We start from the raw sequence: 22,005 nt of genomic DNA, 5'->3' as shown, positions 1-22,005 counted from the left end.
CACATTTATCTCTTGTGATTGACTAACTAGATGTGTTCAGCTAGCTCCCAGTAGTGTATTGCTGCTCCTATATATGTATCTCATATGTATCTAATAACAGGTTAATATTATACATCTGTTTGCAACTAAGTGCTGTTAAAATAACAATTCCCATTAATAAAAACATAATATAATGCTGTATCCTGAGATATTTTAGGACACAACAGAAAATCTCTCACAATTAAATAAACAGTTTGTTTCCTCCTTACTTATCCATATGATAATCACACCCTGAGGGGGAGACAGGGACTCTGTATTCATGTGACACCAGAGGGGACAATAGACATCTATATGAGAACAAAAGGCCAGGTGTGACCCTCTCATTGTCTCCCAACTGACAAGTTGTACTCATGTGAGTCACACAGAGAAAGGTGACACTCCCACATTAGTATAAATATCTGTGTAACACTCAGTGATATCACTGGAGGAACCAGAGAGACTTCATACTTACAGAGCTTCTGCTAAACGGTAATATGCAAACCCTGACATAAATCTTTATTAACAGCCTCACACTGTTGTGTTTTATATAATGATGAGAAAATATTGTTCTGTATTTTGTGATAAAGATAAAATATTTCACTTCATATAAAAAACTGAGTTTATATAAAAACAACTGTATTTATTTAATTTGTTTTCTATCATTTTCATTATGTAGTAATACATTTTTATTTTTAATAAAGTATTTTTTACCTATACACTTGCTGCTGTTTTATCTGCTGATATCTACTATCCCTGAACCTTTTTGGGAGTTACTTTGGTTACCTGCTGAACCCTTGGAATCAGTCAGCTGGGCGGCTGAGAAGCCCCAGCCTGTTTTTATTGCACCTGGAGGTGCTTTGGAATATGTAAGTGTATTTATTCCCTTAATACCTAATGATTTATAGCAGTTTGTAAAATGAAGGCTTGTAGTTTAATCAAACCATATTTTCAAGCTTGAGGGTGTTCTGTCCAATAATACATTTGTGTGGTTTGTTCCGGTTATCCATTGAGCAACAGATTCTTAAGTATCAGCCAACCAGAATCCTGTATTTTCCTATAGGTTTCTAACTTATCTTTATGCCAAATAAGATATTGTAAATTTTCGAATATGAACTAAACTGTACTTTGTGCATATTTTTCACTGTGGACTTCCTTTGTTCCTTGAGATAAAATGTGTTTACAAACAAATTTGATTTCAATGCAGATCTATGTTTTTTTGTTTCAGATTGTAAATTCCGTAACTTAAAGTACTGAGTGTGGTAACATTTAGATGTAAAAACAATTGGAGACCCATATAGGGTAGCTTTTTAAATGTTTTAAGAAGTAGAAATATTTATAATTTAAAATTATAAAGCTAACCCTTTTAGTTGAAATATATGCAGCTTTACCGTCATTTAACAATTTGTATGTAGCTGTTTTTCTTTTTACTATTTTCTTATTTTACCAAAATGCTAGATGATGCAAGTTATAACAAACACACTAAACTATAGGTCTATTATTTTAGAAATTCTGGTAAAATCTTATATTTTAGGCTTTTGCAAAGTATGGATTTATGATAAAAAATGACAGAGCTATATGTTTTGTGTATAAGTATGTAAGTATATATTATGTATAGAAATAAATGTAATATAAAAAAGAGAAAAAAAAACCTTTGCTCCGTAAAACATAAACTTTTATTTCTTTACTTAAAAATTGGATAGCAGTCCATCCAAAAGCACACATGGAAGGAAAAGCGCAGCGCACCGACTTACGCGTTTCGGCAAGCAGCCATAGTCTTAAGCCTAATGTGTACGTTATTCCGTGTCCTTTAAAAGCATAAAACAAATTCTTATTGGTTAACAGAATGCGCTAAACCTCCCTCTAATGCCTCATTAAAGGAATATGGAAAACACCTGTGGATTCTGTTACCATTAAAACAACTCTAGATATACATGGAACATATGTATCTAGGAATATATGCTTTTAAAGCAAGATGATTATCACAAACAAATGATATGTTTGGTTACACTAACCTTTAACTCTCTTTTCGAAACAAAACAAATATTGTAGTTATTAACAGGTAATACATGACAGTTCAAAAACAAATCCAAATAGTATGTCCGTACTAAATGGCATAATACAGTATGGACAATATAAATTATGTCGGTATTAGATATAATCTAGACATTATCTTTAGCTACTATGCCAAGAAGAAATAAGAAATACATTTTATATATATATATATATATATATATATATATATATATATATATATATATATATATATATATATATATATATATATATATATATTTCATTTTACATATACATGTTTTTGCTACTCAAGCTTTAAACACTTTGATGTATCCTATGTAAGAAATAATGTAATCTGCGACTTTTTAAGTCCCAAGAAAATTGTTGTGGAACAAATTCTACCTAGATCTTATTGTACTGACTATGTCCTTTTTACCTTATTGTTTTACACCAATCATTGAATATATTAATAAACTAATGTGAATAAGTCTTATTGTTATTCCACTTATAAAACTACTAATCTAGTTTATTTTAGAGGGCAATAAATAGCCGCTATATTGTAATGTGCCACTCTTGAGGTTTAGTGTTTAAACGAAGAGTAGTGGGAAATAAACTGATACTAGATTATTACCAATAGTTGATGAGATCATATCTAGAGTTCAGACCTTCTGGATGTCTGGTTCTCAACTTAAACATCCAGAAGATCTCTCTTCTGGCCAGCAATTTATCAATGTTCCCACCCCTCGGGTAATTTGACATGTTCAATAGCACACCACTTGAGAGTACATATTTTTCCATCATGTTTTTCCACAAATTGGCATACCAGGGGAGTAGTAGATCTACCCCGAGTTATAGTTGAGATATGTTCACGAATGCGTGACTTTATATCTCTTGAGGTAGGTCCAATGTATTGAACCCCACATGTCTGACACTTCAACATATATATAACTTGGGACGACATGCAATTCATACAAGTTCTGATTTCAAATTCCTCTCCAGTTATATAGGATGTGAAGGTCTTAGTTTTTTCTAGGAATTCACATGGGTGGCACTTTCTATTGCCACAGCTGTACATACCTCTGGTACTCATCCATGTGCTTGCTCTTGACTGCTAATTTTTAAGGGCAGTAGGGGAGAGCATAGTTCCCAGAGTTGGACATTTCCTTGAGGTGCATCTACCCTCTGCCTTTACTAGATCAGTCAATTTATCATCTGCGGCCAAAATTGGAAAATGTTTCCGAATTATGGCAGCAATCTGTGGAAATTGGACACTGTAGCTAGTTATAAAATTGACTCCATTGGAAGTTTGTTGTGGTTTCTTTGCTAGTAAGGATACTCTATGACCGCTGTCTACTTGATTTCTTGCTTTGGCAATAATTTTTTTGTGAGTAACCTCTTTCTCTCAGTCTGTTCTCCAATTCCCTTGCTTCATGGCAATAGTCAGTTTGTTCCGAGCAATTTCTCCTTAATTGGATTAATTCGCCTTTGGCCACTGCATCCGCAGTGTGATCGGGTTGAAAATTCTTGCCATGAAGCAGCGAATTACCACTGATTTTGTCTGAATAGTGCCTTTTTTGGATCCAACTAAAGTGAGATCCAAATAGTTGATCTCTCATGTGTGACATTCATATGTAAATTTGAGACCAATTATATTGGAGTTAAATAGTCTACAAACTTTGCAATTTCAGATTGTGGACCATTCCATTTAAACAGGAGATCGTCAATGTACCTTCCATACGAGTAAATGTTTTCTATAAAGGGGTTTCTATCTCCAAAGATGTGGAAGAATTCCCACCAACCTAAAAATAGGTTGGCGTATGATGGGGCAAATATTGCCCCCATCACCGTTCCACACCTTTGGAGATAGACACACCCTGGAGCTCAAAGAAATTGTGAGTCAACAGAAATTTGTTGATTCTTAGATATTTTTGGAATTCTCCTGAATAATCAGTGTAATTTCTGAGAAAAAATGCAATAGCTTTCAGGCCTTCCTCATGGGGAATAGATGAATAGAGGGAGAGAGCATCTACTGTCACCAAAATATTTGTATCTCTCCACTGAAATTTCTCCATTATATTAAGAACCTGTTTTTTGTATCTTTAATATGTGATGGTAAGGAAACTACAAGGGGTTGAAGTATAGTGTCTAACTATTGAGATAAGTATTCCAATAGTGAGCCAATCTCGCTCACTATTGGATGACTCTGTATTTGTGTTAGGGTTTTGTGAACTTTTGGTAAATGATGGAACAGGGGTATTCTTGGATTCTCCACATTGAGATATTCTGCTGTTTTAGCATCCAGGTACCCCTGTTCTTTACCATCATCCAAATTTTGACATCATTCTTTCTTAAAATTATTTGTTGGATCTCTCGGTAATACAGTGTAATTATCTTTGTTGGAAAGTTGCCTTAAAGGGACACTCAATCAAAATTAAACTTTCATTATTCAGATAGAGCATGCCATTTTTTTTTATTTTTTTTATTTTAATTCTTTTATTGAGGTTTGTAGCAAAAACAATACAAATAATGTGTTCAATCACATAGAGAAAGAAAAAAAAAAGACACAAATATAAACTTCTTACACAGACCACACCAAATAAATTAGAAGTGCACTGGGAAGTAGCCATATCAGCGAACATGATGAACATAGGTAACTGAAACCTCCATTTTCTAATACAAATTCTCCATATGTGTAATGTACTGTCTCTTTAAGCTAATTTACCTGCAGCCTCATTCTCACATTCACACCTCCTTTATTAAGGGCACTCTCTCACTCATTCATTGCTTGGTATTCTGTGTTATGAATGAGTCATAATACCAGCCTGTGCTATTGTTCCTGCTATAGTACTTTGCACCTATCGTTCCTGTATTGGATTACTTCTAACCTTGAACCAGCAACTCACCGGTCTCTTGCTCAGTATTCTCCAGTACTGCATCTTACAGCTTTTGCCCTCACTCCACAAAGCCAGCCGACTACGCTGACGTCACGGGCGGCCGCTCCAGCACTTCCGGTTTCTCCACACACTGAGGATTAGCTGCAGCTCCGGTCTCCTACACGCTAGCTTCTGTGAGTAAACCCCATTACTACCCATGGCAATATGTGTCTCATAGAGTGTGTCCTGCAATTCAACTATTGACTAATTCATTTTCTGGCACATTTAACTAGACGCTTGATACTGAGAGTAGTACTGACATTTTATTCATCTTGGCAATAACTTTTTACCTTATGTGAGTCCTGCAATCTTATGTTCTCCCTTTGCTCATAGGGAATCCTGTTTCAATATATTTCTTCTATTTTTTTTCACAAGTCCACATATTATCAATAACAATTTCTTAGGTAAAAGGTCTCTACATCACAATTACCAGTTTGTTGATGTGAGAACTACCACCTAAATAAAATTTACCTTTTCCTCATATTAATGCCTAAAAGCAGAGGCACATATTAGAGGAAAAGGAACATTCATATATTTTTTTTACACTGTTTGCAAATTCCCTTGACCATAATTTTTGTCTTAAAGGAACATACCTTATACCAAAGTCTTATACTAGAACTACAAACAAATGTATTTCAAAAGCTTATTTGCAAAAGTGATAATTTACATTTGGCTTATTACAATATGTATACCTCAGGTAAACAGATACTTCAAAGAAAGGAGATTTAAAGTAGTAATAAGCAATTATATAGGTATATGAAAATATATATATCAGGATGGGTCCAATTGTGGGCCCTAGCATATGATTGTAATATTAGCTCTTATATAGTAGAACAGCGGGTAAACACCGCTTGACCTTAAAATAAGGAAGATAGGTGGGTGGAGAGGTTCAAATTGAAGCAAAACGTAGTGTAACTGCCTATGATATAGAAATTTTACAATGAAACTTACTGCTGTAGCCAATGCAACCAGGACAAAACTATTTTCAGAACATTAAAAAATGCTTAGAATACCTAATAATTATAGAAGTAAATAAAAATCTGGGCACATGGAAAGAGAGCAATACAAAAATATCAAATAGCAAGTTTCCTCAACCATATATTCTCTGTCCTGTGACCTCTCAGTTATCAGAGAAACATGAGCAAGATGAAAACCTGCTGCCAACATAATAAGTATTAAGGCATCATGACACAATCAGCTGTACTATATGATGTTATTATTGGGTGCTAGCCCATATCCCCACCTTCCTCGCCGGCTGAGAGAGATGTAGGCAACATATGATCAAAGTAGAGTAGGACTCAGCACCAAATGCAGTTAAAATATATATAATGAAAACCCAACAGGACCTAAAATGCTAATCTATATTAAACAATATCTAAACTGCGAGAGCATAACTGTTTCTAATAATTAGATTGTCTAGAGGGCATGTGCACAAAAATAAAAACAAAAACTAGAGCTAGGCACAATGACAATATAAGCAGATGAAGTGCTATCCCAGCTACATGTTATGGGAAGTCCCGGAGCTAGATACTGTTCAACCCACGCCAGAAGTGACAAACTGGGTCATAATCAACCAACTACAAGGCTGAGGTAAGTTCTGGATCAAACGGGAAAGATACCCCCCTGGACATGTGAATTCTGTTAACTAGGGTTACCGCATGTCACTGGGTCTGAACAAACATGCGTCTCATACCCTATAGTCCATTGTCTCTCCTTGGCTGCTGAGTGTTGTCGGGAGCTACTCCGTCGCCTTGCTAGAGACTGATTACCTCCGCTCTCTGTAAAGGCAATATTATCACCGCAAATCTGAAGGTCGGCCGCCCCTTCCTAGTTCCGGCTATGAAGAATGCTGTGTGAGGGCTATTCTGTAGCGTGCCATATCCAGCGGGGGCAGAGGGAGTATCATATTCCCATTTAGGTAAAGGAGATTGCAGTGGAACTTCGATCTTGCCACTCTGCAATATACAGCTCCGATTCTCAGCTATTATGGGATAAGAGGTACTTGTAATGTTCAGTGACTCTGGATACTGCAAGACAAAATCTCTTTCCGCCATCTTAGGTATACTGTTAACTCCTTGGGCGCATTAGTTCCTCAGGACCTGTGTGAGTGCGGTAAAGTTATCTTACATTTGCAGGGTTAGTTTTATGAGGAGCTCTTGGATCTGTATTCAGTAGTCCCCCTCCATAGTCGAATAGGGTAGATTAGCTAGGGTGTACTCTGCTTTGCAGCTGAATCGCCACCGCTCAACCCCAGTGAGGCAGAAGGAAGGGTAATGACAGCGTGAACGGAGGCCTCAACCTAAGCACATCGCCTCCAATTTATTCTCGCATCTCAGGTTAGCTTCCAAGGCTTCAATATATGATTGTCCACCACTTCTGGACAATTTTTAAGGTCTTTTTAGTTAAGTTGTCTGCAGAAATTGCAGTTATAAGCAGCAATATATGTGGAGCTCCTCTCCAGTGCGACTGATCTGCTTGGCAGTTGGCTCTGCCCCCCAGAGCATGCCATTTTAAACAACTTTCCAATTTACTTCCATTAACTAAATGTGCACAGTATTTTTATATTTCAACTTTTTGAGTCACCAGCTCCTACTGAGCATGTGCAAGAATAAGTGTGTATGCATTTGTGAATGGCTGATGGCTGTCACATGGTACGTGTATGCATTTGTGATTGGTTGATGGCTGTCACATGGTACAGGGGGAGTGGAAAAAGACATAACTTTTAAAATTGTCATAAAAAAAATCTATTCATTTGAAGTTCAGACAAAGTGCTATTGCATTGTCTCGTTATCTTGCATTTGTTGATTATGCAAATCTACTGTGTTGACTGGTCCTTTAATGCTTCTTTTATATATGTTGATTTGTTGAGAATCACTACTGTACCTCCCTTATCAGCATTTTTTATTACAATATCAGGATCTTCCTGTAACTGTTCTTTTTCCTACTTAAATTATGTTCAGTAGAACATTCTGTAGATTTTATATTTATAAGATCTTTTTCTATTCGATTGAAGAATGTTTCTATTATTCCCCCTCTGCTGTTTTGGGATAAAAACTTGATGTAGGTTTGAGAGAGATACCTGCATTTTTATTTCCTTCATTATCAGGATTGTCAAAATGTAATTCTTGTAAGGAAACCGTGTCACACATTTCTTGGAAAGTCAGAACTGTAGAATAAAAATCTGTGATTTGTGTTCCATTCTTATATTGTGTTTGTTCAAGTTACATTTCTTATCAAATGATTCACGTCCACTATGGTCTGGAAGACATTGAAGTTTGTAGTAGGAGCAAATGAAAGACCATAACTTTAAATTGTTCCTCGGTTAATTGTTTATGTGATAAATTTAATACATTTCCTACTTATATTTGCTTTGTCCTCTCGACCCTCAGTCTCAACTGATACCTCTCCTGTTGATTGTGGCTCTCCAAAGGAACTGACATTAATCCTGTGTCCAGTGGAAAAACCTGATCTAAATCTGTTGCAGCTGCTCCCTGAGTAGTGGCCCTAGAAGTGTACTTAGTACCCCCTGTTTTTTATATTGATTTTTGTTATTTTTTGGTCTGACTACTTGTGAATGCTCAGCTACAGGGCTTACTGTGGTGTTTTTCAAAATGCCTGTGTGTGTGACTCCCATATCCTCATTGCCTGATGATCTTTCGTCTGAGGAATATTCTCCTTCAATTTCTGAAAAGGACACTGACTTGCCCCCTGTCTTACCTGCAGGTCGGTTATTTTTAGAAATTCTGGTAAAATCTTATATTTTAGGCTTTTGCAAAGTATGGATTTATGTTAAAAAATGACAAAGCAATACCTTTTGTGTATGTGTATGTAAGTATATATATTATGTATGGCAATAAATGTTACATATATGATGGTAGCTTCTTTTAAATACAAAAAGTAACACAATGACTAATTACAAAAGCACACAGTTAGTTGCAGAGTACAGCAATTTCTCTGTGTACTATGTTTTTAATCTAGATGATGCATATCTCTTTAAATGATCCATTTTATGTGTTTTATTATGCACATGTTTTTGCTATATGAGCACATTGCTTATAATTGTCACTTTTATTATTGTCACAATTTTTTATATATATATATATATATATATATATATATAGGTCTGGAGACATGCTTGGCCACTACATCACCTTTACCCTCAGCTTCTCAGCTTCTTTAGCAAGGCAGTAGTCATCTTGGAGGTGTGTTTGTGGTCCATTTCATGTTGGAATACTGCCCTGCGACCCAGTCTCTGAAGGGAGGGAACCATGCTCTGCTTCAGTATGTCACAGTACATGTTGGCATTCATGGTTCCCTCAATGAACTGTAGCTCCCCAGTGCTGGCAGCACTCATGCAGGCCCAGACCATGACACTCCCACCACCATGTTTGACTGTAGGCAAGACACACTTGTCTTAGTACTCCTCACCTGGTTGCCATCACACAAGCTTGACACAATCTGAACCAAATAAGTTTATCTTGGTCTCATCAGACCACAGGACATGGGTTCCAGTAATCCATGTCCTTAGTCTGCTTGTCTTCAGCAAACTGTTTGTGGACTTTCTTGTGCATCATCTTTAGAAGAGGCTTCCTTCTGGGACAACAGCTATTCAGACCAATTTGATGCACTATACGGCATATGGTCTGAACACTGACAGGCTGACCCCCCTCCCCTTCAACCTCTGCAGCAATGCTTGCAGCACTCATATGTCTATTTTCTAAAGACAACCTTTGGATATGACGCTGAGCATGTTGACCATTGCGAGGCCTGTTCTGAGTGGAACCTGTCCTGTGAAACCACTGTATGGTCTTGTCCACCGTGCTGCAGCTCAGTTTCAGGGTCTTGGCAATCTTCTTATAGTCTAGGCCGTCTTTATGTAGAGCAACAATTCTTTTTTCAGATCCTCAGAGAGTTCTTTGCCATGAGGTGCCATGTTGAACTTCCAGTGATCAGTATGAAAGAGTGTGAGAGCGATAATACCAAATTTAAAACACCTGCTCCCCATTCACACCTGAGACTTTGTAACACTAACGAGTCATATGACACTGGGGAGGGAAAATGGATAATTGGGCCCAATTTGGACATTTCCACTTAGGGGTGTACTCACTTTTGTTGCCAATGCTTTAGACATTAATGACTGTGCGTTGAGTTATTTTGAGGGGACAACAAATTTACACTGTTATACAGGCTGTACACTCACTACTTTACATTGTAGCAAAGTGTCATTTCTTCAGTGTTGTCACATGAAAAGATATAATAAAATATTTATTTACAAAAATGTGAGGGGTGTACCCACTCTTGTGAGATACTGTGTGTATATATATATATATATATATATATATATATATATATATATATATATATATATATAGTATGCTAGAAAGATTAGAAAAAGAAACATTAAATAATACAGTTGGTGAACAAACAATAAAAGGGTCAAATTATTAATATTGAAATACTCAGTATTGTATCTCATATGTATCTAATAACTTGTTAATATTATACATCTGTTTGCAACTAAGTTCTGTTCAAATAACAATTATCATCAATAAAGACATAATATAATGCTGTATCCTGAGATATTTTAGGACACAACAGAAACATCTTACATTTAAATAAACAGTTTGTTTCCTCCTTACTTATCCATATGATAATCACACCCTGAGGGGGAGGCAGGGACTCTGTATTCATGTGACACCAGAGGGGACAATAGACATCTATATGAGAACAAAAGGCCAGGTGTGACCCTCTCATTGTCTCCCAATTGACAAGTTGTACTCATGTGAGTCACACAGAGAAAGGTGACCCTCCCACATTAGTATAAATATCTGTGTAACACTCAGTGATATCACAGGAGGAACCAGAGAGACTTCGTACTTACAGAGCTTCTGCTAAACGGTAATATGCAAACCCTGACCTAAATCTTTATTAACAGCCTCACACTGTTGTGTTTTATATAATGATGAGAAAATATTGTTCTGTATTTTGTTATGATAAAGATAAAATATTTCACTTCATATAAGAAACTGAGTTTAAATTAAAAAATCTCAACTGTACTTATTAAATTTGTTTTCTGTATTTTTCATGCTGTTTTAATGAATTTTACGTTAAGTTCTTTCATTTAAAAAGCCTAATTTAATACATAATGATTTACAGCAGTTTGTATCAGAACCAAACCATATTTTCAAGCTTGAGGAGGTGTGTCCAATAATACATTTGTGGGGTTGTTCCTGTTATCCAATGAGCAACAGATTCTTAAAGGGACACTAAACACCTGATGCAGATTCTGCAAACTAACTTCTGCTGTCAGTCCATAAATCTACTTCAAATGTAGTAATAAAGGATTTTTAGGGAGTCTGTGCAGCTTACCCCTATTGTATTCAAGAAAAGTGTTGTTAAACGGAATGGTGATACTGAGCTGAGTGCTGCTATGTGTGCTGCCATGTTGTTATGCACGTTGCTCACAGGCACAGTAGTCACGTGATGCACATGAGGATTACCAGAATGCTGTCTCACAGGTGTGCTAAGTGAGTGCTGTAATTAGATGTATAAACAGTTTTCATATGTGCCTCATATTTATATAAATAAATATTCTGTTGCGCATGCATTTTATTAATTTCAAAGAACTCAAAACTTTTTCTAAGCTAGAAGAAATATGTCTGACTGCACTATTGAGAGGAGCTGTTGTTTTAGTTAATAGCAACAGCTGATGCTACACGGAGGGGAAAGGAATGAGCTGAAGATACACAGAGGGGGGAGGAAGGAGGGGGAGTGGCATGCTCCGTGGGAAGAAGAGAGCTGAATAACGCTGCAATTACATTTACTAGATGAATTATGCACAAGTTTTCACATGGTTGCGTCATTTTTTGACTCATGTGTGTTACAGACGTTTTTGGCGCCAAAAAATGTGGGCGTCATTCTTGGTGCCAAAAATGTGGGCGTCACACTTGGCGCCAAAAATGTGGGCGTCATTCTTGGCGCCAGTTTTTTTCACATTATTTCAGTCTCACTTTTTTGTTGCTTCTGGTTGCTAGAGGCTTGTTTGTTTTGCATTTTTTCCCATTCTTGAAACTGTCATTTAAGGAATTTGATAATTTTGCTTTATATGTTGTTTTTTCTATTACATATTGCAAGATGTCACTACCTGACCCTGGATCAGAATCTACTCCTGGAAAGACGCTGCCTGATGTTGGTTCTACCAAAGCTAAGTGCATTTGTTGTAAACTTTTGGTAACTGTTCCTCCGGCTGTAGTTTGTGTTAGTTGTCATGATAAACTTTCTAACGCAGATAATGTTTCCATTAGTAATAATCCATTACCTGTTGTTGTTCCTTCAACATCAAATGTTCAGGATGTTCCTGTTAATGTAAGAGAATTTGTTTCTAATTCTATTCGGAAGGCCCTGTCTGTTATTCCTCCTTCTAGTAAACGTAAAAGGTCTTTTAAAACTTCTCATATTTCAGATGAATTTTTAAATGACCGCCATCATTCTGACTTATCTTTTTCTGATGAGGATCTATCTGGTTCAGAAGATTCTGCCTCAGATATTGACACTGATAAATCTTCATATTTTTTTAAAATGGAGTTTATTTGTTCTTTACTTAAAGAAGTGTTGATTGCATTAGATATGGAGGAGTCTAGTCCTCTTGATATTAAAACTAATAAGCGTTTGAATTCAGTTTTTAAACCTCATGTAGTTATTCCAGAAGTTTTTCCAGTTCCTGATGCTATTTCAGAAGTAATTTCTAGGGAATGGAATAGTCTGGGTACTTCATTTACTCCTTCACCAAGGTTTAAGAAATTGTACCCTTTGCCATCTGATAGATTAGAGTTTGGGAAAAAAATCCCCAAAGTTGATGGGGCTGTCTCTACTCTTGCTAAACGTACTACTATTCCTACGGCAGATAGTACTTCTTTTAAGGATCCTTTAGATAGGAAGCTTGAATCCTTTCTAAGGAAGGCTTATTTATGTTCAGGTAATCTTCTTAGACCTGCTATTTCTTTGTCTGATGTTGCTGCAGCTTCCACTTTCTGGTTGGAGGCTTTAGCGCAACAAATGTCAGACTATAATGCTTATAGCATTGTTAAACTTCTTCAACATGCTAATAACTTTGTTTGTGATGCCATTTTGATATCATTAGAATTGATGTCAGGTATATGTCTTTAGCTATTTTAGCTAGAAGAGCTTTATGGCATAAGTCTTGGAATGCAGATATGACTTCTAAGTCAACGTTGCTTTCTCTTTCTTTCCAAGGTAATAAATTATTTCGTTCACAGTTGGATTCAATAATTTCAACTGTTACTGGGGGAAAGGGAGCCTTTTTTGCCTCAGGACAAAAAATCTACAGGCAAATATAGGGCTGCTAATCGTTTTCGTTCCTTTCATCAGAATAAGTAACAGAAGCCTGACCCTTCCCCTAAAGGAACAGTTTCCGTTTGGAAACCTTCTCCAGTCTGGAATAAATCCAAGCCTTTTAGAAAGTCAAAACCAACTCCTAAATCCGCATGAAGGTGCGGCCCTCATTCCAGCACAGCTGGTAGGGGGCAGGTTACGATTTTTCAAAGATGCTTGGATCAATTCGATTCACAGTCTTTGGATTCAGAACATTGTTTCACAAGGGTACAGAATAGGTTTCAAGGTAAGACCACCTGTGAGAAGATTTTTTCTCTCACGCATTCCAGTAAACCCAGTAAAGGCTCAGGCGTTTCTGAAATGTGTTTCAGACCTAGCGTTGGCTGGGGTAATTGTGCCAGTTCCAGTTTTGGAACGGGGTCTGGGGTTTTACTCAAATCTGTTCATTGTACCAAAGAAGGAGAATTCCTTCAGACCAGTTCTGGATCTAAAAATATTGAATCGTTATGTAAGGATACCAACATTCAAAATGGTGACTATAAGGACTATTCTGCCTTTTGTTCAGCAAGGGCATTATATGTCTACAATAGACTTACAGGATGCATATCTTCATATTCCAATTCATCCAGATCACTATCCGTTCCTGAGATTCTCTTTTCTAGACAAGCATTACCAGTTTGTTGCTCTTCCGTTTGGCCTAGCAACAGCTCCAAGGATCTTTTCAAAGGTTCTCGGTGCCCTTCTCTCTGTAATCAGAGAACAGGATATTGCCGTATTTCCTTATTTGGACGATATCTTGGTACTTGCTCAGTCTTTACATTCTGCAGAATCTCATACGAATCAACTTGTGTTGTTTCTTCAAAGACATGGCTGGAGTATCAATTTACCAAAGAGTTCCTTGTTTCCTCAGACAAGGGTAACCTTTTTGGGTTTCCAAATAGATTCAGTGTCCATGACTTTGTCTCTAACAGAAAAGAGACGTCTGAAATTGGTTTCAGCTTGTCGAAACCTTCAGTCTCAATCGTTCCCTTCGGTAGCTTTGTGCATGACTGCTGCATCGGACGCGATCCCTTTTGCTCGTTTTCACATGAGACCTCTCCAGCTTTGTATACTGAACCAATGGTGCAGGGATTATACAAAGATATCACAATTAATATCCTTAAATCCCAATGTTCGATCTTCTCTGACTTGGTGGTTGGATCACCATCGTTTAATTCAAGGGGCCTCTTTTGTTCGTCCAACCTGGACTGTGATCTCAACAGATGCGAGTCTTTCAGGTTGGGGAGCTGTATGGGGATCTCTGACAGCGCAGGGGGTTTGGGAATCTTAGGAGGCGAGATTACCAATCAACATTTTGGAACTCCGTGCGATTTTCAGTTCTGGCCTCTTCTGAAGAGAGAATCGTTTATTTGTTTTCAGACAGACAATGTCACAACCGTGGCATATGTCAATCATCAAGGTGGGACTCACAGTCCTCATGCTATGAAAGAAGTATTTCAGATACTTGTATGGGCGGAATCCAGCTCCTGTCTAATCTCTGCAGTTCACATCCCAGGTATAGACAATTGGGAAGCGGATTATCTCAGTCGCCAGACGTTACATCCGGGCGAATGGTCTCTTCACCAAGAGGTATTTCTTCAGATTGTTCAAATCTGGGGACTTCCAGAAATAGATCTGATGGCTTCTCATCTAAACAAGAAACTTCCCAGGTATCTGTCCAGATCCAGGGATCCTCAGGCGGAAGCTGTGAACGCGTTGTCGCTTCCTTGGAATTATCAACCTGCTTATATCTTTCCGCCTCTAGTTCTTCTTCCAAAAGTGATTTCCAAAATCCTAATGGAGCGTTCGTTTGTACTGCTGGTAGCTCCAGCATGGCCTCACAGGTTTTGGTATGCGGATCTCGTTCGGATGGCCAGTTGCCAACCTTGGACACTTCCGTTAAGGCCAGACCTTCTCTCTCAAGGCCCATTTTTCCATCAGGATCTCAAATCATTAAATTTGAAGGTATGGAGATTGAACGCTTGATACTTAGTCATAGAGGTTTCTCTGACTCAGTGATTAATACTATGTTACAGGCTCGTAAATCTGTGTCTAGAAAGATTAATTACTGAGTCTGGAAGACTTACATTTCTTGGTGTTCTTCTCATAAATTCTCTTGGCATTCTTTTACAATTCCTAGAATTTTACAGTTTCTTCAGGATGGTTCGGATAAGGGTTTGTCTGCAAGTTCCTTGAAAGGACAAATCTCTGCTCTTTCTGTTCTTTTTCACAGAAAGATTGCTAATCATCCTGATATTCATTGTTTTGTACAAGCTTTGGTTCGTATCAAGCCTGTCATTAAGTCAATCTCTCCTCCTTGGAGTCTTAATTTGGTTCTGAGGGCTTTACAGGCTCCTCCGTTTGAACCTATGCATTCTCTGGATATTAAATTACTTTCTTGGAAAGTTTTGTTCCTTTTGGCCATCTCTTCTGCTAGAAGAGTTTCTGAGTTATCTGCTCTTTCTTGTGAATCTCCTTTTCTGATTTTTCATCAGGATAAGGCGGTGTTGCGGACTTCATTTAAATTTTTACCTAAAGTTGTGAATTCTAACAACATTAGTAGAGAAATTGTTGTCCCTTCATTGTGTCCTAATCCTAAGAATTCTCTGGAGAGATCTTTACATTCTTTGGATATAGTAAGAGCTTTGAAATATTATGTTGAAGCTACTAAAGATTTCAGAAAGACTTCTAGTCTATTTGTTATCTTTTCTGGTTCCAGGAAAGGTCAGAAGGCTTCTGCCATTTCTTTGGCGTCTTGGTTAAAGTCTTTGATTCATCATGCTTATGTAGAGTCGGGTAAATCCCCGCCTCAAAGGATTACGGCTCATTCTACTAGGTCAGTTTCTACTTCCTGGGCTTTTAGGAATGAAGCTTCTGTTGATCAGATTTGCAAAGCAGCAACTTGGTCTTCTTTGCATACTTTTACTAAATTCTACCATTTTTATGTTTTTTCTTCTTCAGAAGCAGTTTTTGGTAGAAAAGTACTTCAGGCAGCTGTTTCAGTTTGATTCTTCTGCTTATAATTTTAAATTTTTTGATTTGGGTTGTGGAATATTTTTTCAGCGGAATTGGCTGTCTTTATTTTATCCCTCCCTCTCTAGTGACTCTTGCGTGGAAGTTCCACATCTTGGGTATCTGCTATCCCATACGTCACTAGCTCATGGACTCTTGCCAATTACATGAAAGAAAACATAATTTATGTAAGAACTTACCTGATAAATTCATTTCTTTCATATTGGCAAGAGTCCATGAGGCCCACCCTTTTTTGTGGTGGCTATGATTTTTTTGTATAAAGCACAATTATTCCAATTCCTTGTTTGATGCTTTCGCTCCTTTCTTATCACCCCACTTCTTGGCTATTCGTTAAACTGAATTGTGGGTGTGGTGAGGGGTGTATTTATAGGCATTTTGAGGTTTGGGAAACTTTGCCCCTCCTGGTAGGAATGTATATCCCATACGTCACTAGCTCATGGACTCTTGCCAATATGAAAGAAATGAATTTATCAGGTAAGTTCTTACATAAATTATGTTTTTATGATCCTTTTAGAAGGACTGAATTTGCCAAAAGAACATCTCTCATTATATTATCACTCTATGTAAACACAAATTCTTTATTTTCTTAACTCTATCCAAGAAAACAATTGAAATGAACATTGTAGTGCCTATTTCTCCCACACACCCTTGCAATGTGATTTAACACAACTCTGTATTGACCAAGAGAAGTTAAAGGACTGGGGGTGGAGCACATGACAAAATGTCTGACAGTGAGAATTAGTAGGAAGTACAATACCAATACTGCAGTATGCAATTATAATATTTAAACAACTGATTTAACAATTCTTTCAGGAGAAAATATTGTTTCATATAAATGATTGAAAACAAAGATTATAATATATTTGTAAAGTTGTGATATGGCCCCACTTAAATAGATTTTCTACCATTATGTTGTATAGATCTGATTCATATTTAAGGGGCAATTATAACACCCACAGAGCTAACTGTACTAAATGCTTGTGCTGAATCAATAGCACATATGTCATAACCTAATCAGCTGATCTGTATCACATGAATTGTTATGTGTGCCTTTAATTATACCATACGTACAGTTAATCAGAACCATTATTTATTATTATCTGTCTAAACCATTTAATATACTTTTTACAGACACGGCCAGAGCACTGAGAGATATCAGGTATTGATGTAACTGGAGTGAATAAGGGAACCTTCTTCCTGAGCACAGACATTGAAGCCTGTTATCATCATGAACTCCTATGTGTTAGGTGAGTAAAATAGATATTATACTGACTTTAATTACTGGGAAAATAGAATAGATCACTCATTAAACAAATATAAACTATTATATTTATATCTGCATCTTTAAGAACATTTGTGTCAGTGACGTTATAAAAAAGGAGCAACCCCCATTGAGCTGAGAAGGAGGGTAAAAAAATACTACTCCCCCCTCTGTCCTTTTGGACAAATCATGTCCAACAACTGCCTAACCTCACCCCCTGACCTGATTCTGTACTCAGAACACCATCAACTTCACCTTCCCCATGCCCTAACCTCGCTCATGGAACACCCATAACTACACTTAAAGGGACATAATACTCATTTGCTAAATCACTTGAAACTGATGCAGTAGAACTGTAAAAAGCTGACAGGAAAATATCACATGAGAATCTCTATGTAAAAAAGGAACAAATTTTACCTCACAATTTCCTCAGCTCAGCAGAGTAAGTGCCGTGTAAACAGTTATACTTAAGCTGCTGTCCAGCTGCAGGTAAAAAAAAGGAATAAATGAACAGCAGCCAATCAGCAGTGCTAAGGTCATGAACTCTTTTACTGTGATCTCATGAGACTTCACTTAACTCTCATGAGTTTTCATAGTAAACTTCCTTAAACTGAATAGGGAAATAAGATGAGTGTGCACGATGCTCACTCCCTTGCCTGTCCCGTGACAGGAATACTGATTTGCTGCTTAAAGCCCTTTACAATGGGATGTGAATACTTAGGACATTTTGAGGTAAAATATCTTTCTTTTTTACATAGAGATGTTCAGTTGATATTTCCCTGTCAGCTTTCTACAGCTATGCTGCAGCACTTTCAAGTGTTTCAACATTTGGGTGTCATGGCCCTTTAAGCCTAGCTTGTTCCCATGTGTGAAACACCCACAACTCCCCCAGTGAGTGTTCCCCACCCCAGAACAACCACTGATTTTTGTGCTTAATTTTACAGTAAGTATTATTAAACTAATAAAGTTTTTGGCTGTTTATATAAATAGAACAACCACAGTCAAAAGCTAAAGATTATCATAAGGTCACTGCTTCTTACCCTCTTAAAACATCTCACACTGATTATTAGTTTGTGATGATTAAGACATCATGTTCTCACCAACTGGTTGAGCATAAGCCGGGCAGGGCTGTATGTGCAGTTGCTGGTGCAATGTTAAATGAGGATGGTGGATGCCACCTCTCTTGCCCAGAATACAGATGTACTTGTTCTCTGGCTAAGAACATTATCCAGACGCACCTTGTTTAATGCAGCCCTATAACTTGTTTTCATCAGTAATCACTAATTTAGGTTACTATGATGTAGTAATGTTTACATTCTATGTCATGCTTTTTAAATATATGATTTACAGGTAAATAAATTAAAAAAATACAAAACAGAAGACATTTTCGAGTATAACATTTTTTTATTAAGATGGATTATATTATAAAGAATAAACAGTCTTATTTTTCTTTATTCCATTTCTTTTCATGTAGACAAACACGTCAATAGTTCATATTCATCCTTCACTATAGGAAGCAGCAGTCTGATACCGCCAACTCCAATAGTCTTAGACACTAATGACTATTCACAAACATTGGGGATATCACAGCAGATATTTAAAGAAGATGGTGAATTGGCAGGAACTGGGCAGCAATCATTATGTGCAGAGAGTAATTTAGTCATCAAACAAGAGGACAACATTTATGCCTTATCTAGTGAAATTATTATCCCTGAGGATAAACCACACACTTTTACTGAGTTTTCAAAACATATTAAAGAAGGGAAAAGTCTACAGTCTAGCCAAATGATTCCTACAAAGGAGAAACTTTTCAAATCTACAGAATGTGAGAAAAGCTTTAGATGGAAGTCTCATCTACTAGAAAACCACAAAATTCACACAGGTGAGAAACCACACACATGTACTGAGTGCAGCAAATGTTTTACACAAATGGATCATCTGAAAACTCATAAAAAGATTCACACAGGAGTAAAGCCTTTCACATGTACAGAGTGTGGAAAAAGTTTTACACAAAAGAGTAATCTGAAAACTCATGAAAAGATTCACACAGGGGAAAAGCCTTTCACATGTACAGAGTGTGGAAAAAGATTTATACAAAAGGGTGATCTGAAAAGTCATGAAAGGATTCACACAGGAGAAAAGCCTTTCACATGTACAGAGTGTGGAAAAGGTTTTAAACAAAAGAGTGATCTGAAAAGTCATGAAAGGATTCACACAGGAGAAAAGCCTTTCACATGTACAAAGTGTGGAAAAAGTTTTACGCATAAGAGTAATCTGAAATATCATGAAATGAGTCACACAGGGCAAAAGCCTTTCACATGTACAGAGTGTGAGAAATGTTTTACAGAAAAGAGTAGTCTGAAAACTCATGAAATGATTCACACAGGGCAAAAGCCTTTCACATGTACAGAGTGTGGAAAAAGTTTTACAACAAAGAGTAAATTGAAAACTCATGAAATGATTCACACAGGACAAAAGCCTTTCACATGTTCAGAGTGTGGAAAAAGTTTTACAACAAAGAGTAAATTGAAAACTCATGAAATGATTCACACAGGAGAAAAGCCATTGACATGTACAGAATGTGGAAAAAGTTTTACAGTAAAGAGTAGTCTGAAAACTCATGAAAGGAGTCACACGGGGCAAAAGCCTTTCACCTGTACAGAGTGTGAGAAATGTTTTACAGAAAAGAGTTGTTTGAAATATCATGAAATGAGTCACACAGGAGAAAAGCCTTTCACATGTGCAGAGTGTGGAAAAAGTTTTACAACAAAGAGTAAATTGAAAACTCATGAAATGATTCACACAGGAGAAAAGCCTTTCACATGTACAGAATGTGGAAAAAGTTTTACACATAAGTGTAATCTGAAATATCATGAAATGACTCACACAGGAGAAAAGCCTTTTACATGTACGGAGTGTGGAAAAAGTTTTACACAAATGAGTAGTCTGAAATATCATGAAATGAGTCACACAGGACAAAAGCCTTTCACATGTACAGAGTGTGGAAAATGTTTTACAGAAAAGTGTAAACTGAAAACTCATGAAAGGATTCACACAGGAGAAAAGCCTTTCACATGTACAAAGTGTGAGAAATGTTTTACAGAAAAGAGTTGTTTGAAATATCATGAAATGAGTCACACAGGACAAAAGCCTTTCACATGTACAGAGTGTGGAAAAAGTTTTACAAAAAAGAGTAAACTGAAAACTCATGAAAGGAGTCACACAGGAGAAAAGCCTTTCACATGTACAGAATGTGGAAAAAGTTTTACACAAAAGTGTAATCTGAAATATCATGAAATGATTCACACAGGAGAAAAGCCTTTCACATGTACAAAGTGTGGAGAAAGTTTTACACAAAAGAGTCATCTGAAAAGTCATGAAAGTATTCACAAGGGAAGAAACCTTTCATATGTTTAGAAAGTGGAGAAAAGGTTTTTTATTGAAGTCAGGTATCACAGAACAGCAAATATTTACACACAAATAAACTTTATAAACGCAGTGTGCAAACCTTTTTACAATTTATCCTAAAGAGGACAAACTCTCTATAGTTGCATCAAAAGAGATGTTATTGTAAATAATACTTTCTAAATCCCAGTTATATAAGCCCCAGATTGGAAGTGCTCTCCTGCTGTCCATTGTTCCTCTATATATGTGCACCTCAGTTTCTCTCATATCAATGTGATAGAATCCAAACACCACACAGGAATATACAAATCTGTCCTCATACCGACCAGTTTATACAACGATTCACCACTAAAGCACCCACAGTGTTGTTTATTAATATGCCAGTGTTAGGAGTTGTACGTTTGTTTTACATAGGGGAGGAAATAATTTAATTTACAGAATAAAGGAGTCTTTATATGAATAGAGTGTTAGAGAATTATGTAAACAAGAACATCAGTCTCAAATGATTGACATCTGGGAGATATATTTAATGTGCACATCATGTGGATAAACATTTTCTTATAGCAATAGATGCTTAGCATTGTACACGTTATATACCAGAGGAATTACTGAGGGGAAACTGATTTTATTTCATGAGACACAATATCAGTAACCAGTACATACGTGATCATAATCAGTTTAATTTAAATGGCTACTATAACCTACATGTATATTGGGTATGTAATATGTATGTCATGTTCTGTAACTTGATATTATGTCTGTTAGATGTTTTCATGTTAGTTAGAAGCCACAAGAACTGATAATAACACAAACTGTATATATAAAGGGAACATTATATGTCTAATAAATCCCTTTGTATCAAGAGCACAAGTGTTAGGTATATTTATACCATGTGTACATATATCATGTAATGCTGCTTCTTACTATATAATGATATACAATGTTTTTTCA

General features: G+C 36.7%; 1 protein-coding gene across 1 annotated transcript in view; it reads left to right on the top strand.

Moving 5' to 3' along the window:
- LOC128661317 (oocyte zinc finger protein XlCOF6-like) overlaps positions 1-20,652 on the top strand; it is a gene marked incomplete at its 3' end in the record, with an annotated part of 56,019 nt that extends 35,367 nt beyond the window's left edge. Inside the window, exon 4 of the mRNA XM_053715585.1 lies at positions 19,124-20,652. Coding sequence (XP_053571560.1) covers positions 19,124-20,652 — 1,529 coding nt within the window. The remainder of the gene's footprint in view (positions 1-19,123) is intronic.
- Positions 20,653-22,005: the final 1,353 nt, after the last annotated feature.

This window comes from Bombina bombina, chromosome 5, assembly GCF_027579735.1.
Source record: "Bombina bombina isolate aBomBom1 chromosome 5, aBomBom1.pri, whole genome shotgun sequence".
Classification (NCBI taxonomy): Eukaryota; Metazoa; Chordata; class Amphibia; order Anura; family Bombinatoridae; genus Bombina; species Bombina bombina.
This window is presented reverse-complemented; position numbering and strand designations above follow the sequence as displayed.